The following is a 20438-nucleotide window of genomic DNA, read 5'->3' as shown; positions in this document are numbered from 1 at the left end:
GCATTGTTTTCTTCTTTAAGAACTTTCACTGTTTAACTAAATTGTTTATCACATTTTTATACTGCTTGCTGATTAAATGAATAGACTTTCTCATATCTAACTCTGCAGATCCCTACGACACTATTTTATTAGGGGAATTTTTTTACTATCAGATCTATCGTCACACTTCATAATTTTGCTGATTGACTGTATATAGTTCTTATTATATTTGTATTCTGCCATGAGTCCAAGTGAGAAACAGACTATAAGTGAAACTAATAATCATTGTAATTTTAAAAGTTGGTGCATAAACATTCCACCAGTGATGTCAGTGTAATCATGCAAATTTGAGTTTCCATCTACATAGCAAGGATATAAGTAAGGCACTCATTACTTTTACAGCAACAGTCTGATTGCTGAAGGATGGCAGAACATCTAATGAAATAAGTTTTTAAACTAATGAACATAGCCTATAGCCCCCCACAAATTAAATATTATTATTCCACAACTGATTTCTCAAGATTAGCAGTAGTTCTAATGAGGAAACTGGTTAATCTACAAAATTTATCTCAATCTACAAAACTTTAAACTATTTCTTTTTAAATTAGCTTAAAATGTACACCTAAATCTTCTTGTTACTGTTTTTCCAGTATCTCTTTAACTAAAAAAAATAGATTCAAATGAGTTGTTGTGTTGGTCTGAAGTAGCACAATAAAATCAGAGTCCAGTAGCACCTTTAAGACCAACAAAGATTTATTCAAGGCGTGAGCTTGCACTCAAAAGCTCACACCTTGAATAAATCTTTGTTGGTCTTAAATGTGCTACTGGACTCTGATTAAAAAAAATACATATTCTATTATCTTTTACATAAATGAATGCAAAGCAGTTATATCAAAATAAATACATCAAGTACAACAGAACTTTCAGAAAAGTTTAATAGCATTGTGTATGTAAGAGATGAGAGTGGACTGTGATCCTGGTGTGAGAATCAGGATGTTTTAAACATGTCCCTCTTGTCATTAGGAGTGCAAGATACAAGTGTCTGCATCATTTTAGATGCTAGCGGGTATCAGTGTTGGTCTGAAGCACCTTTAAGACCCACAAAGTTTTATTCAAGGTATGTGTGTGTGTGTGCACAAAAGCTCATACCTTGAATAAGACTTTGTTGCACTTAAAGGTGCCACTGGACTCTAAATTTGTTCTATTTCAACCCTACCTGCTTATTTAGAACTAAGCCTCATTAAATCCATTAGGACTTACTGTATTTGCCGGCGTATAAGACGTCCCCCCCAACATTTCCACTCAAAATATAGAGTTTGTTACATTACATTACTATGGGCCACTATGGGCAGCTATGTTTATCCCAACTGAAGTGCACCCGGCATACAAGATGACCCCCCCCCCCCACTTGGAGGCATGTTTTTCAGGGGGGGAAAGTAGTCTTATACGCCAGCAAATACTGTAGGTCTCCCACACGTGATAAGAATAACTTAAACAAAGGAAACATTCTGCAATGTATCAACTTTCCTGCTAATTCATTCTGACTGGAAGTTCAGTGTACCCCCAAAAAACAAACAAACTCAGAATTGGAAGCTCAACTCTACACGGTCCGCTGAGAAGTCAGTCCCTTCGTGAGCAGTGTAATTTGTTCCCAGGCAAAAATATATAGGATTACAGCCACTCTGCACATATACGTCCTCAAAGAAAGCCTCAGTGATTTCAAGAGAATTTACCCCAAGTAAACATTGAGATGTGTTCTAAATAGGCAGGGAAAAGTGATAAAAGATATGGCAGAGAGGACAAGGGACCTCACACTGCAGGCCAGAGATGACATGAGTCACAGGTGCCCTGAACTGGAAAATCAGTACACCCCCCGAAGACCTTTGTTCTTGATCTGCTAATTTCTAATCTGCAGAACATGTCCACGGGGGAGAGAGTTTTAAAATGTAGTTCGCCCCACTACAGCCAGCCGCAGTACAGCCGGCTCCATCGCCACACTCTGCTTCCTGCGTAGACCAAGCCAGAGCAGCGTCATGGGTGCCTAAGAAACACTAACGTTACCAGAACACCTCACCCATTTCACCTTCCGTAGAGGCCGCCATCTTTGCCCATCACGTGATACCCAATGGCCGCCCACGGAGAGAACCTAAAACGAAGACGCCTCGCCGCGGCCGCCGCCTCCTTTCCCTCCCACCTAACCCTCGCCGAACTCCAGCCGCCAAGGCCCAGAAGAAAAGACCTATCCAATAGGAATCCTTCTAGAGGGGGCGTTTGCGCATGGCTAGCCAATGGAGATTGGATTCGGAGGGAGGCGGCGAGGTGGGCGGGGAAGAAAGCGAACCCAGGCGAGCGCTAGATCCCATTGGCCTGCTCAGCTTTAAGGGGGCGGAGATGGAGCGGGCATCCTCGTGCTATTGGTCAGTGGAAAGAGGGGCCGATCGTTGAGTTGGCTTCGGCAGGTGATCGCGGGCAGCATGGCGGTGGTGGCTGCAGTTCGGGGCTCTCAGGGCGGGCGGCGTCTCTGGCTCGGGGTGAGGTGGCATGCCGGGGATGCAGCGCCTTCCGGGAGGGGGGCGGCCGCCTTTCCCAGCGGTTCGGCTCTTTCAGATAAACGGGGCAGCAACCCTTGAACTCCGTCTCCCATAGGTGGCCAAACGGTGACTCTCCAGATGTCCCTGGACTACAATTCCCATGGGCTCACGGGAATTGTAGTCCATGGACATCTGAAGCACCACCGTTTGGCCTCCCCTGCCGCTGCTTGCGCGGCTTACTGAGGCTTTGCAGGGCTGTGTGTGGGAACGGGGATGATCTGCTGCCTCCGCCACACCCCCTTCAGAAGAAGGAGAGGTCTGATCCACACAGGACCGCAGCTGGCGTTTAGTAACCCTGAGCTAAGCCTTTGCAAAAGGTGCTCCTAGCAGACTACTGAATTCAGTAGTCTTACCTGGCCGGGGTGTTGTGAATGTAAAGTGGGTGCGCATACACTGCCCTGAACTATATAGTTGCAATGATTCCAGCTGCAGGACAGGCTCAGGTGTTTGGCTGCTTGGAACCTTGATTTACCAAGGAAGTGCCTGGAAGGGCTCTGGCAGCCAGGATCCAGTAGAGCTGCCCTGTCAGGACTATGGGAAACAGTGTCTGCATGGTGTTGACTGAGCCAGTGGCTGCTGACAGTCACTGACAGCTGCAGGTTGGCTCACCTTCCCCTGTAACGCCTTTAATATCAACTGCTGATCTGCTGGGGGGCCACAGTCTGCCTTCAACCTATTCTTGCCACAGCATTTACTTTCTGATAGTCTTTGCTGGAGTTATTAATCTGTATGTTTACCTGGAAGTACATCCTATTGAAATAATGGGATTTGCTCCCTGGTAAATGTGTGTAGGAGAACTGCTGGCTTAGTTACAGTTGAACTGTGCTGTGTGATTAGGAGGCAAGAGTTAGACTTCTTTGTTTGTTTGTTTTTGGTGATGCATTCCTCCTTATACATGGTCAGGGCCCAGTGTACTTTCTGCCTATGCCCCTCAAAGTGCCTTGTGCTCTGCCACCACCAACCAGCTAGTGATCCCTGGCTCAAAAGAAGCCTGCTTGACCTCAACCCCCAGGGAGGGCGGTATATAAATAAATATAATAATAAATAAACCAGGGCCAGAGCATTCTTTGTCCTGGCCTCCACCTGGTGGAATGAACTTCTGGAGGAGATCAGGGCTTTGATGGAACTAAAATGGTTCCACAAGGCCAGCAAAAGGGAGCTCTTCTGCCAGGCTTTTGGTTGAGGTCAGCTGGAACCAACAACACCCATTGGGACCCTGAACCTCCCTCCTAGGAATCCATGTAGTGAACCTGAACCATGGACCTGCTGATTACTATCCTGTTAAACTGTTATCTTTGTTATTGTTATTGTTACCATTGTTGCTTTTTAATTTATTGACAAAACTGAGTTCACTTATAGTTCTCTATATTCTATGTGAACTGCCCTGATCCTCAGGGGATGGCAGTATACAAATGTAATAAATAAAATAAATAATACCAGTACAGACATATTTGCCATGCACTAATTTTGCTGAGCCAACCATATATTCTAGAACTAACTCATGACTCATAGGATTTAACTAAATGTATTAAAAATATTTTAAAGTACTGGGGCTCTGTCTTCCTGCTTTTCTGTTTTGTAGATTCCTGGGAAGGTGAATTTTAACTGGCATTCCTTATCCTCCTTCTCCTCTTCTTCAGTGGTGAGTTGTTTTCTTACTTGAGTCACTTGGAATCAGTAGGGAGGAAATAAATAGAATTACCCTTTTTTAAAAAAGCTTTTTTTCCCCACCCCATATTCTCCATGGCTAATGTCACGAATAATCCTATTCAGCTCCAACTACAAGATTGCTGCAGATAAATCAGGACCTTCCAACATGGAGGAAAGCAGAAGGGGAGAGAAAAATCTGGGTGAGGGAGCAGGTGGTGGAAGGAGACTATATTGACAGATGAAGGGGGAGCCACAAAGACTAGACCAGTGGGCAATGAAAGGGCAGGCAGGAAGGATGGTCAGGTGGGTGAACCCTCCAGGTAGAAGAACCAGGCATTCAGGTAGACAAGACTGAGGGAAGGCAGAAAAACCAAACTGGTGATGTGAAGGGGGGAAAACTAAAGCCAGAGAGTGTGGAGTTGGATGGCAAAAGGGGTTTTCACTCCCTTACAAGTCACCATACATGTGCATAGTTTATTATATACTAGAAGACAACTGGAACTCTGAAGAACCTGCAATCTCAGTTAGACCTATGACAAATAACCAAAGAAGGAGAAGGACACAGAGGCAAGGATAAAGAAGAGAGTGACTTGCATTTGAGTAATTTAGCCATTGACCAGTGCTTTGTCTTCCACAGCCAACAACCAAACTATTCATTGATGGCAAGTTTGTTGAGTCCAAAAGCAATGAATGGATTAATATCCTCAACCCAGTAAGTGAAGCAGGTTTTCTTTTTATGTTCAAAAGAGTGCATAGTTGACAATGTAAAAAAGTGTACTTTTTAAAAAGAAATCTTAGAATCGCATTACCCTGAATAAGAAAGCTTTTCCTTTATATATTGACATAAGGCATTCTTGACAGATATTTGACCCTGCTTCTAATTTTTATGCAAACTGTAAGGAAATAAGGGTTTTTTTGGCATTTTACTACAGCTTTCTGTATTCTCAGGGCTAATTCAACAAGGTGAATGTTGATTGCATTCATGTGTGGAAGTGGGCTTAGCATTAAATCTGTCCACTAATGCTTAGCATTAAATCTGTTAGCCTTTTGCTACAAGACACTTGCAGTAAACACTTATGGCTAGTCCCATGGAGTTTGGAATCAGTCTGTTTATGGAATCCCTGAACCTACTCTGCTATACTCTTCTTTCTGCATGGGGCAGACCAGTTTTCCCCAGACAGAGGCTTGGGGATTTCTGAAGGTCTATAAGGGCACTCCATATGGTACATGAGTCCTTAGTAAGGACAGAAAGTGAGCCCTCTCTTACCCATACAAATATACAAAAGTAGAGCCCTTTTAGTTTCCTACCAATGAGAAAAGGGAATTTCAGCCAAAAGGGAAAGGACAGAGTAGTTACTTCCCTCTTCTGAAACTTGTGAGCTACCACTGCGTACTGTCACCTAGCTTCTTAATCTCAGCTGCTAAATATGGTGGTTGGTCCAGTAATTGTAAATGAGTGGCATTAAGGAGGTACAGTCCTAATGCAGTAAAAACAATCAAACTGGGTTTCACTCTATTATCCAGTGTTATCCATAAAGATCAGAGTGTGCATTGAAACAATAGGCTATAGTGGTTTTCAGTTGAATACTGGAAGTGTAGGTTTGTATGGATTCTTTCTGGTTTTGCATTCAGTTCAGAAGTTTTTCTTGGGCCCTTCTAGCCTCTGTCTTGATGTTAATAACATCTTGCTAAATACCAACTCAAGTGGTTCCTTCATGCCAGCTTCCAGTCTACGGGTGGGATTCATTAGAACTTGAGTCAGGAAAGGCTGAAGAGTCTGGGTCTCTCCTAAACTGAACGAGGGGACTTGATTGAGGTTTATAAAATCATGCATGGGGTGGAGAGAACTGACAATTTTTTCTCCTCCCAAAATACTAGAACTAGAGGGTATCCAATGAAACTGATGGGCAGTAGGCTCAGGGTAGACAAAAGGAAATTCTGTTTTACACAAAGTGATTAAAATATGGAATTCACTTCCAAAGGATGTAGCGATGGCCACAGGATTAAACAGCCTTAAGAGGGGATTAGATAGATCCATGGAGTTTAAGTCTATCAATGGCTACTAGCCATGGTGACGGAAGGGAACCTCTACATTCAGAGGAGCTAACCTCTGAATCCCAAAACCAAGAGGCAATTATCAGGAGAAGGCCTTGGCTGCTATGCCCTGTTGTTGATCATCCAAAGGAACTGGTCGGCCACTTTATTTAGGTATTTATATATCGTCCCTCCCAAAAACCATCTCAGTGGAGTTTAAGCTGTTTAAAACACAAAATAAAACCAAATAATTTAGTTACCACATAACAAGTTAAAATTATCAAATTAAAACAACTGCAGTTGATTACTGTCACACCAGCCTTTACTAATCATGATTGGAGCATGTTGGCCCTTTTGTTGTTAAAGTAGGAGGAAACAGAAGGGGAAAACAAGATGCTGGATTAGATGAGCCATTGGTCTGATCCAGCAGGCCTCTTCTTATATGTCCATTGGATACAACCAATGGTCCATCTTGGCCAATATCCTGTTTCTTTTAGAACCAGCCAGCTGCCCTAGAAAGCAAATGGCATTGAGACCAAGACTTTCCCCTGTGCTAGTATTCAGAGTGTCAAACGTACAGAAAACTCACAACAGGCTTCTTAATGAAAGAAAGCTTTATTGAAAAGTACTATACGCTAGGGACTGAAAAGTCAAATCTGACCAGAGTTCAGATTTGCCTCTGCTTATCAATACAATTCTCCCACCCAAGACTTGACAGTTCCCAAGGGAGGGGAGACAAGAGAAAAGACATATGTGTAAGAAAAACAGGAATTCATTCTCACAACCTTGAGGAGGTGACAACAATCCCGAGAGCTCACAACATGTGATAAGGTTAACATAACAAACTATTCACTTTTATGGCTAGCAAGGCTACAGGACCTGGAGCAAGCAGGCGCCAAGCGATATAAAACAATATAACTGACATGGAGGAACTCAAGCTAATTTATGACAGAGATTCTACAATCCTGACACAGAGGTTTGCTGCCTTTGGGATATGGAGGTTCTCATCAGGCACCATGGCTAGTTGCCATTGATGGACCTCTTCTCCATGAATCTATCTAGCTCCTCCCCTCAGCTATCTGTCAGTGCCTCCCTTGGTGGTCAATTCCACAGTTTAATTCCTTGTTGAGTAATTATTTTTCTCTGTTCTCAGCAATCTCATTGGTTTCTCCAGAGTTCTAGTATTAAAGGAGACACTCCACTTCTTCTAGCTTTTGCTTAAGTATATAAATCTCTACTAGGTCTCCCCACAGCTGTCTTTTTTTCTAGTCAGAAAAAGTCTCAGACTCGTCAGCCTTTTCTCATTGGAAAGGTGCTCTGACCCCCTATTCATCTTGGCTGCCTTCTGTTGTACTTTTCTTCATTCTGAACTGTTTTTTTGTGGTGGTTGTATTTTCTGAGATACAGCAACTGGAACTGCTCACAGTATTCCAAGTAAGGCCAGACCATACCTTTATACAAATGAATTTTAACTTCAGTCCCTTTCCTAATAATCCACAACAGTGGTCCCCAACCTTTTTATCACCGGGGACCACTCAACGCCTTTTACTGAAGCCCGGTGGGGGGGGTAGTTTACTCCTCTACTCTCAACCACTGCCCTAGCGCTCTCTGGTCGCTATGGTAATGTTTAAACATCCCTTCAAAATAAGATACAGACACGCCACAACAATTAGCATAAGGAACATTTTATTTTCATGGAAATTTTAACTCATGACAATGACAAATCAATGGGAACCCTGAGCTTGTTTCTCTGCAACAAGATAGTCCCATCTGGGAGTGATGGGAGACAATGACACCCGAAGTGTGTTGTAAAGGGCTGGGGGAGATGAAGTAAAGGGCGGGGGGGGGGGGAGAGAAGGCGTCCTTTGGGGCCCACCTCCAATTAGTCAAAGGACCACATGTGGTCCGCAGCCCACAGGTTGGGGATCGCTAATCCACAACACAGAGTTAGCCCTTTTCATTGCTGCATTGTTGATAGTTTCATTGTTATAAACTATGACCCAAAGATACCTTTCACTCTCAACCAGTTCTGACCCTATCAGCATGTTTTTAAAAATGGATTTTTGTTGCAATATATTACCTTACATTGATCTATGTTGAGCTTCATTTGCCACAGTGTTGCCCACTCACCCAACTTCTGGGGTGGTCTAAGGCCCTAGGGGTGCTGGCATAACAAATTACAATTTCATTGGTTTCCTGTCCTAACAGGCCACTAATGAAGTGGTGGGTCGTGTCCCAAAAGCCACACAGAGTGAGATGGAAGCAGCTGTGACTTCGTGCAAAAAGTCCTTCCGGAACTGGTCTGAGACGTCTATTTTGAGCCGTCAGCAAGTCTTCCTACGGTACCAGCAGCTCATCAAAGACAATCTGGTGAGGAGCCTGCAGCAGTTCTTGACTCATTTGGTATAAAATTGGAATTATAGCCAACTTCCCCACAAGCTGATTGTGAAGGCCAGCAATCAATTATAAGGGGTTACCAATCCCTTTACACTGTTAATCAAAATAACCAATTCAGGTGTTATGCCACTGGTTTGTGGAGAAAATGTGTGCCAGTGTTTCCAGATCCTTTCGTCAAGACAGCTCTCATTTAAAAGGAATATTTTCCAACATTTAAAAATAAAAGTAAAGCCAATACAACCAAACTAATAAAAACACATCTAAACTGAAAAAAAAGGTTAAAATAATCAGGGAGGTATTATAAGCCTGCCTAGAAATATATCTGAGAGAGCATCTGTGGTACTTGTTTGCCAGCTAAACATTATTTCAAGAAGTTTTGGTATCTGACAGAAGTGTTTTTTGTGACCATGACGGTGAAGAACATTTGCCTAACCAAAGATGCAGCTTCACTGTTCCACTTGCCTGGAATATTCCAGAGAGCCAGTGTGGTGCCCTAAACTAGTGTCCGGAAGACCCAGGTCTGAATCCTCACTCTTCCATGGAAGCTTGGTGGGAGACTCCCTCAGTCTAACCTCTATCAGAGGTGAAAGATTAAAATGTAAGATAATGATATAAGCCACTTTAGGTCTCTATTCTCCAAGATGAATAATCTCCATGGCCCCATGCACACTGAACCAGGGTTGGGGGGAGGATGGACCTCTTGCCAAACACAGAATGATTGTGAGTCATCCCTTCCTCACTGTGTGATGATAATGTGTCCTGTCTCTCGCTTTTTGTTTCCATGGGTGGAGTGAGAGGGTTTTATTTTCACCTTTGTTGAGATGCCCTTTTCCATTTCTTCTTGGATTCTTTTTTTATCTCTAGAAAGAAATTTCAAAACTCATCACCTTGGAGCAAGGGAAGACCCTGGCTGATGCTGAGGGAGATGTGTTCCGAGGCCTCCGTAAGCTGCTTGCGTACGCCTCTTGTTGTACATGTATAACTGCTTTCCCAGGCTGAGGGAAGAGTGGAAGGTTGCTGAACTTGAGGTCTAGAACCTTAGAAGTATAGCCGCCTCAAAGCTTTCTGGACAAATTACAGAATCCCCTTTTCTTTTTTTTTGCCTTAAACCTTTTCATCACTGCTTCCCCCCCCCCCCCCCACACACACACACACAAACACACTCTGTTTAGGGCTTGCTAGACTATGATGTTTGTTTCCCATTTCCCCCCCCCCCTCTTTCCTTGAGTAATAACGATAATATCCCTTACAGTATCTTGCTATTAGGGTAGCGTATTTGTCCATTGGAAAAATTCACGCTCTGAATGCTTTTCAAACAGATGGCTGCTACTGTCAGAACAGGAAGTACTTATGGACCGTGTTGGCTATAGTTATGCTAGAGATGATAAGTAAGTCATGCTGGTGTTTGGAGGCTGAGTAGTGCCTTTTCTCTGTTGCAGAGGTCGTAGAACATGCTTGCAGTGTGACATCCCTCATGCTGGGCGAGACCCTTCCCTCCATCACTAAAGATATGGATACTTTCACCTATCGCTTGCCTCTGGGAGTGTGTGCAGGCATTGCACCGTTCAATTTCCCAGCCATGATTCCTCTTTGGATGTTCCCCATGGCTATGGTGTGCGGTAACACTTTCTTGATGAAGCCTTCAGAACGTGTCCCAGGAGCCCTCATGTTCCTTGCCAAGCTGCTGCAGGATGCCGGTGCCCCAGACGGAACACTGAACATAATCCATGGGCAACAGGAAGGTAGTTGCAAGGCAGGCATTTAAAGTCTTGGGGTTCTCTTCTGTTGGCAGGAAGGGGCTGACAAGGCTGTTATCAGGCAGAGAGACCCAAGTCCCGTCCCCTCCTCAATATTTGATTGGTTTGTGCTTAAAGCATTTATAGTTTGCTTCTCCCCATAGTAACAACACAAGGACAGAGTGCTGACACAGCAGGCATGGGCCTGCTAGAAGAATAGAGTTTGCCCTGCATAGCATTGCCAAGTGGAATAAACTCCCAGGTCAGGGAACCTGCTCCATAAGGGTGGCTGGGTAGCAGGGGCAAACAAAAGGCTGCGGTGTGAGTCCGCATGCTTCAAGGTATTGCTCTTTTGACTACCCAGAGACCAAGGAACCAAGCCTCTTGTTTTTCCAGGCTCTAAACAAGAAACCAACCCTGTACGTTTCTATGTTCACAAAGTGAGGTCTAAAGACAAGTTCCTTCATTCTTCTTAATTCAAAAACACACCAAAATAGGAATGTGTAGGCCCTTAGGATGGCCTTGAAATGTTTAGGGCAGACAAGACATCTTGTACCTATGAATGCCTTCCATCCTCCCTTACCTCCAAGTCACTGTCAGCTGGGCTAAACCATGCTGTCAATAGAGGCCTAGTCCCTTGACATAGACCTCTTCCCAAAAGCTTTGACACTTTCTTATGTACTGTTAATTATTAACTAATTCCAAATAGGTATATTTCCCACCTTCCTATGAATGTATTTCAAAACACTGATCCAGATGAGAAAGCATGACATTGAAAAGTTGAGGAGAACCCAAGATTTCTTTGCTAATTCAGATGAAGAAGATTTGATAATTCAACTAATTAATTAATTTGTATGCTGCCCTCTCATGAATGCACAGAGCAGTGTACAACAGTAAAAACAATTGCATAGTTAATAACAAATTAAAACATTAATACATTTAAAATCACATTTTCCATTTTCTGTTTAGCTGTGTCATTGGTACAGTCCTGTTATTTCTGGGGGAGAAACATAATTGCAGTTCTCCATGGAGGTTTTCTTTTGGGGGGGCAATTGATTATCACTGATCCCGACATTATCACTGATGTTGGTCTGGGAGCTTGAAGAGTACAGGAGAAGGGTTCATGAAGCCAATTCAGTGTCCTTCTACGGACAGAGTTTCTGGCTTTGAGAAATTCAGTGAGAATCTAAGATGTTTGAGGTGTGCCCACCTTCATATGAAGCCTGCTGGGTGACCTTGGGCCAGTCACAGCTCTCTCAGAGTTCTCTTAGCATCAGCCACCTCGCAGGGTATCTTTTGTGGACAGAGGAAGGGAAGGTGAATTACTTTGAGATTCCTTTGTAAAAATTACTTTCAAAATTACTTTGAGATTCTTTAAGGGAAAGGAAAGCTGTGTATAAAACCTACACCAAGAAGGAGCTTGTAATGAGAAAAATATAATGAACATTTTTCTTCTGATTTGTTTTTAAGCTGTGAATTTTATTTGTGACCATCCTGATATCAAAGCCATCAGTTTTGTGGGATCTAATCAGGCTGGAGAACATATCTACGAAAGGGGTTCCAAGAATGGCAAGAGAGTCCAGGCTAATATGGTAAAGTCCAACAAATCCTTAACACTATTTCACTCCCTTATATTTGGGAAGCAGCCTCCTGGGAGGAGACTGTTCGGGGCCCTGTCCATCCAGGTCCACCCTGATTGGCTTTCCCCTCCAGCTCCCACCCTCCCTTGTCTGCTAGAAGCATTGTGGCTGCGGCCTCCATTGTTGCCCACGAGGAGAGAGGCAGCAACAGGGTTTTGCAGCCCACAGGTATGCTGCTGCTGGGAGGGAACCGGGGGGGGGGAGAGTTTGGAGCTTGCCGGGCCAAAGGGAGCCTCCTGTGGCAGCGCCACAGGTGTGTGTGGGGAGTTCTACTCCCTTTAGCCTCCTGTGCGGGCCAAAGGGAGCTGCCCTCTCACGCCCTCCTGCCTGTCACCCCTTGCAAAGCCCATTTTTAAAAAATGGGCTTTGATACTAGTGAAGAAATAATTGGATATTTGTTCTAGAAACATTTAATGTGCCTTTCTTATTCTGCCTATGAGAAATGCATGCATACATTTTAAGTATGGGTAGTCAAGTCTTGAGCAGAAAATTTCAAACGTGACAAAGCTTTTTCTGTCAAGCACAAACATTGTTTGATGACAGTCAAATGTTGATTGAGATTCTGTTCTGAACTAACTTGAAAAGCCCTGACCTCCCAATACATGCTCAGTATCTCCAGAGGAATATATGGTTTCTTATTGTTTTCTCCAGTCATATATATTGTAACTAAAGAGCATGTTTAGGAAGCCTACGACCATATGTTTTGACATGACAGGGTGACTCTGTTCCTCTCACAGTTGCTGGAAATTAAATTCTCAACTGCAACTGGGCACAATTTGAAGTGGAATTATAGTACTACTTTGGCTCCCTCTCTTGCATTGTTTTCCATCCCAAAACAGCTCCAGGCCGCATTGTTTACCTAATCAGGGGCAAGCATGTTTCATTTGTTCGTATATATGCAGTCCCATCCCCCCCCCCCTCGCCGCCATAGTCAGTGGGGAAGAGCATCCCTGAGCGGCTGTGTCAGGAAGATTGCACAGGGAAGGGAAGTAGATAAGAGAATGAAACTGTATTGTTTTTATGTGCTGTACGTTTTCATTAATATAAATATTATCTAATAAAAAAGGAAAATTGCACAGCTGGGGAGGCTGAATTACCCCCCCCCCCCCACACACACACACACATTACAGTCCCTACCCAAACCAGAACTTGATATGTTTGGAGAATTAATTCTGTCTCTGAGACAGAAACCCTTGTGACACATATACCTATCAACTTGTAAAACATTCTTCCGAGGTCAAAACTAGATATGTTTTTACTTGAGCTAGTTCATTTTGCCTGGCCTGACTCAAGGCAAAACGTATCACCAAGCACCAGAATTCTGTATGATGAGATCACATAAATGCACACTGATCCAAGTGTTTAGTTTGGAACGCCACTGGTGATTGTGACTGTTTATTATTGGTTCTTCATATTTAACAGTTCTTGTCATGTTCTTTATATTGTTACTACTGCTATTAATATTATCTATAAATATTACCAATAAATAGTTTCGAAATATCTTTTACGAATAATTATATTATATTTGCACTGTAACTAATTGATCTCGCTCCCCTTTACATTCATCCAAACATTTAGTTAGGGTGGGGATGGACCCTATGTCATTTTCACCATTTAGGAGATAGATGCTTTGGACTTTTTCAGCCTGGAATATACCCAGAGATCTTCAAGTTGAAACCCATGTGTTAAAGCTAGGTTTCCTGCAATACTCTTCATTGATAAACCAGCATGCTGCTAATAATAATGTACCACAAGCAGTAAAGCAAGGTCCTACAGAGGGTCCATGCATGTCATGTCAATCAAAACAGTTCTCATCTGGTTATTTTGCTAACCATGGCCATGATCCAATACAATGTATATAACTAAAGTACCACCCCCGCCACTGTACGTATGCGGAAGTGCTTAATGCATGCGTATGGGCCTCTTTGGATTCCTGGCCACTGTATTAGAAGGCGAGGCAGGTGATGACTGGGACCATGAGCTAACAAGATAATTTATAGAAGTTAGTCTTCGGAAGTGATGGTCAGTTCAGAAATGAAGCAGATCGCTTTTTACTGTGTCTTGAAGTATGTGTCGACTTTACTGTGTCCATGATAAGTTGGAGACGGTTGAGTATATTGTGATTTGAAGAATTGTTGTCTCATCTTCTAGGGAGCGAAGAACCATGGAGTGGTCATGCCAGATGCCAATAAAGAGAACACCCTGAATCAATTGGTGGGAGCAGCTTTTGGAGCAGCTGGACAGCGTTGCATGGCATTGTCTACAGCAATCTTGGTGGGAGAGGCTCAGAAATGGTTGCCAGAACTTGTGGAGAGAGCTAAGAACCTGAGAGTTAATGCAGGTATAGATTTGTGTGTTATATTACCAAAACTGAACTGGTGCCACTTGGTAGACCTGCAACATCCAAATGGTCTGTAAATGATTGGATTTACCAAACAGTGGCCACTGAAATAACATTGCTATTTTTGAAGGACTTCCCTTTAGAGATGATCTCTCCTTGATTATAATATAAAGAGCTCCCCAGAATGCTCCTTGATTTGTTCAGCAAAAGCCATGTTTTTATTTTATATTTTATTTATGTTGTGATTGATTGGAACATTATTTATGTTGTACTCTCGGCCAGGCCTGCTCATGGTGGCTTACAGTCATAATAAAACACAGTATTTTAAAAACCAATTTAAAACCCCCACAATGTAACAAACAATAAGATTAACATACAGTGGCAACTGCCAAGACAAGATGTTTTCCTCGTCAGGTGCTAGACTCCATGTTACAAGTGAGAAAGACATAGTAACTGTGAGTGAAATCATCCTAGAGGGAGAGGAGGACCCAGCATTCTTCCCAACCCTAGCCCCAACCAAACGCCTGGTGGAAGAGACTCTGCTTGAGTCAAACCATCACTGCTTGCAAACATCTGGCAAATGTTTCCGGCTTGTCCACTTCAGTTATAGAGAGCTACCTGAAGCCATCAAATACCCCCTCCCAAAGAAGCCAAGGGGGCTCCAGTTCACTCTCTGTATCAATCATGGCAGGAAGGTCACAGCAGAGCATCGAGATTTTATCCCCCCCAAAAGCTCACTAATGCCTCACAGCCCAAATCCAATTGAATAAAATATTGGCCCTTCCTTAGAACTTATGTTATCATGAAAAACTACTACTTGCCTAATTGAACAGTTAAACTGCATAGAAATATCTTTCTCACCATGGAGACCCAAAGTGACTTACATTTTCTTGTCCTCCATCTTAACTTTACAACAACATTGTGAGATAGATTAAACTGAGAATGTGTGGCTGGCCCAAGGTCATTGGGCAAGCTTCCATGGCATTCTAGCCTGGCTATTCCAGTTCCTAGTTTAACACTCAAATCACTGCTGGCTGTGTTTTATTGCCACGTGTTAGATTTGAACAGCCTTCCTATTTTATCATAGGAGACCAACCTGGAGCAGATCTTGGGCCTTTGATCAGCCCCCAGGCCAAGGAACGGGTCTGTCAGCTTATTGACAGTGGTGTGAAACAAGGGGCCAAAATTCTTCTTGATGGACGAAATGTTAGAGTGAAAGGCTTTGAAAATGGCAATTTTGTTGGACCGACTATACTGGCTAAGGTCAAGGTGAGCTGTTGCTGTCATAGATGAGAGCCGAAGGGAACTTTCATCTTAGGAAGAGGCTGGCTTTTTGAGACTGACCAGTGTTTGTGGCAACACTGCACCTGGGAAACCTCATCTGGCTGGATAGGTGGGGAGCTCACAGCCAGGAGTGAAAACAGTGAGTTTCCCTTGGGAAGAACAACTTTCTGGTTTCTGTTGCTGGGGCAAAAAGTGTTAGTCACATGTCAGGTACAATGAAATTAAACACTTAAGGAAGGGAAAAGTTAACATGTTTTAGGATGATCCTTCCTCTAGTCCTTAATGGGCTGAGGTCAGACTGTGGTTTAAATAAATGTTATTTCTATGCTACCCTTTCCCGGTGAACTCAAGGTGGTTGATAACAAAGTTCGAAATTATAATAAAACATTTTTATACCGATAAAAGAATAAAAACTGCCTCCTTTAAAAATTTGTTGCTGAGGGTTGCGCAGAGCTTGGAAAGGTTGTCTGTGAGTGGATTTTTGGCAGGGAGGCACAGTGTTATACTTCTGGCCTCAGCCATCAGTGTGGTGGAACAGTTCTATTTCACAGGCCCTCTAGAATGGTTGAGTGAGAGTTAACTTTTTCAGGTACTGGGTTTTGGAATACCTTAGACATGACTGGCATATAAACAAGTACACAACACCAGCCAGGAGCTAGACTGTGAATAGATTTTATAACAAGGGAGGCAAGCTATTCCTTCCTGACAGGCCTCAGGGTAACAGGTTTCTGCCTGTGTTTCTGCCCGTCTTCTACCAAAATTGAGGCTGTGTTCTCCTTATGTCAGGACCTCCACATAGCAACTCAGCATTTTTGTTGCTAATGATCTTCTCAATTTAACTCACTATGTGGAGGAAGAAGTAAGATTGGTGCTCCCTGTTCTCTTGTTGAAGGCAGGATTACAGTTGGAACAGGAAGAATTTCCTGTTCCCACCATCCTCCAAGACAGGATGAATTGTTAAAGCTGCGGGAAACAAGCTCTACAGGACTCTACATTCCCCATCAAACTGAAATTAGCAACTGTGCTAGCAACCTAACAAAAAGGCCAGGATTTTGTTCGTGTTTTTCCCGTCCCTGACTTGCCAGGACCTTGGAATGGAGTTTGAATCTGCAGTGCTGTGTACATTTATATGGGAATCATTTCTATTACAACATTTATAGGGTTATAATGATTGCCTCACAACAATCTTAGAAAGAATGGTTAAGCTATGAGACTGTTCACAGTGAGTAAATGAGCTGAATGTTGGAGCTGGGGTCTCAGTGTGAGCTTTGCACGTTTCTACCAACTTAATATTATGAACAGCAGATATCATAGCATGAAATGCTATTGTTGTTTGGAAAAGTCCAAGGTGCATTCCTACACAGATGGTCTTTGGAATCATTTCAGGATGTTTGCAGTAGATTCCTTGTGCAATCCCTGTATAATCCCAACTGGTTTTGTTTTGGCAGCCTAACATGACCTGCTATAAGGAGGAGATCTTTGGACCAGTCCTAGTGGTTTTGGAAGCAGACACTCTGGATGAAGCTATAGAAATCATAAATGAGAATCCCTATGGGAATGGGACTGCAATTTTTACCACAAATGGTGCCACTGCTCGGAAATACTCCCATTTAGTGGATGTTGGACAGGTATGTAAAGGCTGGTTTTTTCAAGTCAAAAGCCCTTGGACTTATTTGAGCCTCTGAGAATAACATAACTGAATCTTCAACTAAGCATCAGAGTCATAAAAGACCTCTGAGAGCTACTGCCAACTGGAGAAATTAATACTGGGCTAGATGGGCCAGTTTTGGTCTGTCTCATGATAAGGCAGCTCTGCGGGTATCAACTTTTTGGTTGTTTCCAACCCCAAAGAAACTTGCCTGGCCTTGACTAGGGCTAGGGCCTTTTTGGTCCTGGCCTCTACCTGGTGGAATGAGCTCCTGGAAGTGCTGCGGGTCCTGGGAGAGCTTTCCACATTCCGCAAGGCCTGCAAGATGGAGCTCTTCTGCCAGGTCTACTGATGAGGCCAGTGCTGGAGGAAGATCGGATGGGCCTCCCTTGGAAAGATGTGCCACTACGCTGGTACCATCAATGGCATAGCCAGTTGTTGTTGTTTTTTTTCCCATATCAAACCCTAGCACTAGACTGGCTCTCGGTAGCTCTGGAAGAGCATTAACTATTTTTTCCCCAAGAGGTAGCTGTGTAGGTCTGCAGTAGAACTGTTAGATTCAAGTTCAGTAGCATTTTAAATTTTCAGGGTTAAGTTTTTGAGAGTCAATGCTACTTTCATCAGGTGTGGGGGGAACTTTGACTCTTGAAAGCTTCTACCCTGAAAATCTTGCTGGTCTCGAAGGTGCTACTGGACTTGAAGCGAACTACTTTATTAATGACGAACTGAGGCTTCAAAATAATTGTTTCATGACTGTTTAATGAGTCCAAGGAAGAACATGGATTTGAATAAGTTGCTTAGAGCCTAGTCCAGCTTTACTGCTCCCCTGTCACTTATTGCTGCTTACGATTTGTTGTATCTTGGCTTGGCTCCATCTAGATTGGTGTGAATGTTCCAATTCCAGTGCCTTTGCCAATGTTTTCTTTCACTGGCTCTCGTGGGTCCTTCAGAGGAGATACCAATTTCTATGGTAAACAGGTAAGCTTTTGAAAAGGTACGTAATTGTTTCCTTCCTTGCCCCTAGATAACTTGCAAACAGAAATATACTGTGCAATTGAGGTAAGTATCCTTCAAATACAACAAAACTTTGTATATAAGTGGTCTAGACAAATATACCACAAGAAATCTACAGGCAGATGACATTTACAAAAACCCAGAAAAAGTCACATTGTATATTCAATCCTCCAGGAGCCAAAACTTTTTAATTGGAAAATTAGTTGAGATTCCTTTTGTAGCAAGATTGCACAGTATCTTTCTGTTTGTGGTCTCCTTGACTGTAATCCCTTGTTTCATTTAGAATAATAGAATCATAGAGTTGGAAGGGACCTCATGGGTCATCTAGTCCAACCCCCTGCACTATGCAGGACACTCACATCCCAATTGCTCATCTACTGTAATCTGCCACCCCTTTGCCTTCACAGAATCAGCCTCTCCGTCAGATGGCTATCTAGCCTCTGTTTAAAAATTTCAAAGATGGAGAACCCACCACCTCCCGAGGAAGCCTGTTCCACCGAGAAACCGCTCTGTCAGGAATTTCTTCCAGATGTTTAGATGGAACTTCTTTTGAATTAATTTCATCCCATTCGTTCTTGGCTGTCCCTCTGGGGCAAGAGAAAACAGTTCTGCTCCATCCTCCATATGGCACCCTTTTAAATACTTGAAGAGTATTTTCTACCCAGATAACCTGCTGCAGCCAGTGTTCATAGTGACAGACTTCTACAAGATGGACACTGGGATGGGAGAACAGCATGCTAAGTTTTTGAGTGTTGGGGGAATAAGTAGTTATGTTTTCAGAAGGAATTCCTTAATAGAAACTGGGTTAGGAGGGAAGTATTTCTGATAAGCCTCCTTGAACATCTAAGGTTCATTCTCTAATACTTGTTCTTCATTCTTTTTTTTTTTAGGGAGTGCAGTTTTACACACAATTGAAAACAATCACATCTCAGTGGAAAGAGGAAGATGCCACTGTTGCTAGGCCTGCTGTAGTTATGCCAACCATGGGGAACTAAAGTGGCTTTTTGCAATGGTTAGAGATGCTGCTTGAGTGTATTCTTCGCCTCCTGCAGTTCAGGCTACTCCTGGACATTCATTGCTACTTTTTGCCTTCTTCATTTCAGGACCTTCATTTCAAGTCGAATTGGCTATGAGCCTTTAACTCCAAGTTTAGATTGTTGCTCCCTTTCATCTATGTAAGGCTACATTTTTCTTGCGGGTTTTTCTGGTAGAGAAAATACTGTACTGTACACAGGATCTGCTTCTTCTCCCCACTTCATTTCACAGTATTGAAATCAAAGCTCTGTTTTCCATGGAACATTACAATTTTCAATTCCAGTTACTTCAGATGCTGCTACCACTCTGTTTACATCTGTTGTATCTGGCTACTATAAAAATCCAAATCATCCTTTTTTGTCCCCTTGAAGAACAATATATTTTTGGAAAGGCAAAACTGACCAGTTCTTAACTTCAGTGAGCAGTTTTCAAGAATTTAATGTATGGAAAATATCCATTTCAATAGCACAAGGAGTGTATGAAACCTTGTTTTCACTTAGGGATTTAGTCCCACCATGCATGTAAACAAGATGAAAATTTGACTTCAAAATGAACGTTCTTATACTTCTGAGCAGTGTGCCTACACACTATTTAACATTCTTGAAGCCAGAGTACTGTGTGATTGTTTCCAATTTTCACTGCTTCAAGTATCAATTGCTTCCTTTAAGATACTCCTAGTCCTTGTTGAAGTATTACTTTCCATTGCTCAATGGAAAGGAAGTGGAGAGCTTCCTTTAATTGTAGGTTCTAGGGCTAGTAATAGGCAGGACCTTTAATCTACATGGTACAAGTATATAGTACTTTGCAGATGGTGGGCTTGGATAGTTTAGTGTACATAGGTTAAGTTGTGACTGGTATCTTTGATGGACTAACAACAACTGACTGAAAGTACTTCCTTAAGTTTGAAAATCATGCTGTGGGTTTTGTTTTATCTAATCCAACAGTGCATGAACTTCTTTTGTATTCTACCCTTCTGCAACTAGCAAGCACTTAAAATAATCAATTAAATTTGGTTTTTATCTGTATTCTGGAAGGGGTTCTGAAACTTGTGTTAATCATGAATAAACAGTTATTAAATTCAGAATTCCT

General features: G+C 42.7%; 2 protein-coding genes across 4 annotated transcripts in view; one reads left to right on the top strand and one right to left on the bottom strand.

Annotated features, from left to right (window-relative positions):
* Positions 1–2207, bottom strand: part of LIN52 (lin-52 DREAM MuvB core complex component) — a 65289-nt gene extending 63082 nt beyond the window's left edge. The window contains exon 1 of one of the 3 annotated variants that reach the window (XM_077323212.1): positions 2054–2207. In XM_077323212.1, the coding sequence (XP_077179327.1) occupies positions 2054–2081 (28 nt within the window). In that variant the 5' untranslated portion in view covers positions 2082–2207. The remainder of the gene's footprint in view (positions 1–2053) is intronic. The other 2 variants (XM_077323210.1, XM_077323211.1) reach the window with 2 other exon arrangements.
* A 196-nt stretch (positions 2208–2403) lies between these two features.
* On the top strand, positions 2404–20433 carry ALDH6A1 (aldehyde dehydrogenase 6 family member A1). The gene is made up of 12 exons (XM_077323189.1): positions 2404–2510; positions 4153–4212; positions 4858–4932; positions 8463–8624; positions 9516–9594; positions 10091–10393; positions 11858–11979; positions 14179–14368; positions 15456–15637; positions 17101–17280; positions 18180–18278; positions 19205–20433. The coding sequence occupies exons 1-12, from the start codon at positions 2454–2456 to the stop codon at positions 19307–19309; spliced, it is 1614 nt and encodes a 537-aa protein (XP_077179304.1). The 5' UTR covers positions 2404–2453; the 3' UTR covers positions 19310–20433.
* The last annotated feature ends 5 nt before the right edge of the window (positions 20434–20438 follow it).

The sequence above is a fragment of the Paroedura picta genome, chromosome 2 (genome assembly GCF_049243985.1).
Source record: "Paroedura picta isolate Pp20150507F chromosome 2, Ppicta_v3.0, whole genome shotgun sequence".
NCBI classification, from domain to species: domain Eukaryota; kingdom Metazoa; phylum Chordata; class Lepidosauria; order Squamata; family Gekkonidae; genus Paroedura; species Paroedura picta.
The sequence above is the reverse complement of the archived record's forward strand: the minus strand, read 5'-3'. Positions and strand labels throughout refer to the sequence as shown.

What these genes read in the sequence shown, in the direction of transcription:
- ALDH6A1 (XM_077323189.1), top strand. Translation starts at nt 2,454, where the DNA reads ATGGCGGTGGTGGCTGCAGTTCGGGGCTCTCAGGGCGGGCGGCGTCTC. An exon ending in AGATGTGTTCCGAGGCCTCC is followed by an intron (nt 9,595 to 10,090) that starts GTAAGCTGCTTG and finishes TCTCTGTTGCAG; the next exon opens with AGGTCGTAGAACATGCTTGC. An exon ending in AATCCATGGGCAACAGGAAG is followed by an intron (nt 10,394 to 11,857) that starts GTAGTTGCAAGG and finishes TTTGTTTTTAAG; the next exon opens with CTGTGAATTTTATTTGTGAC.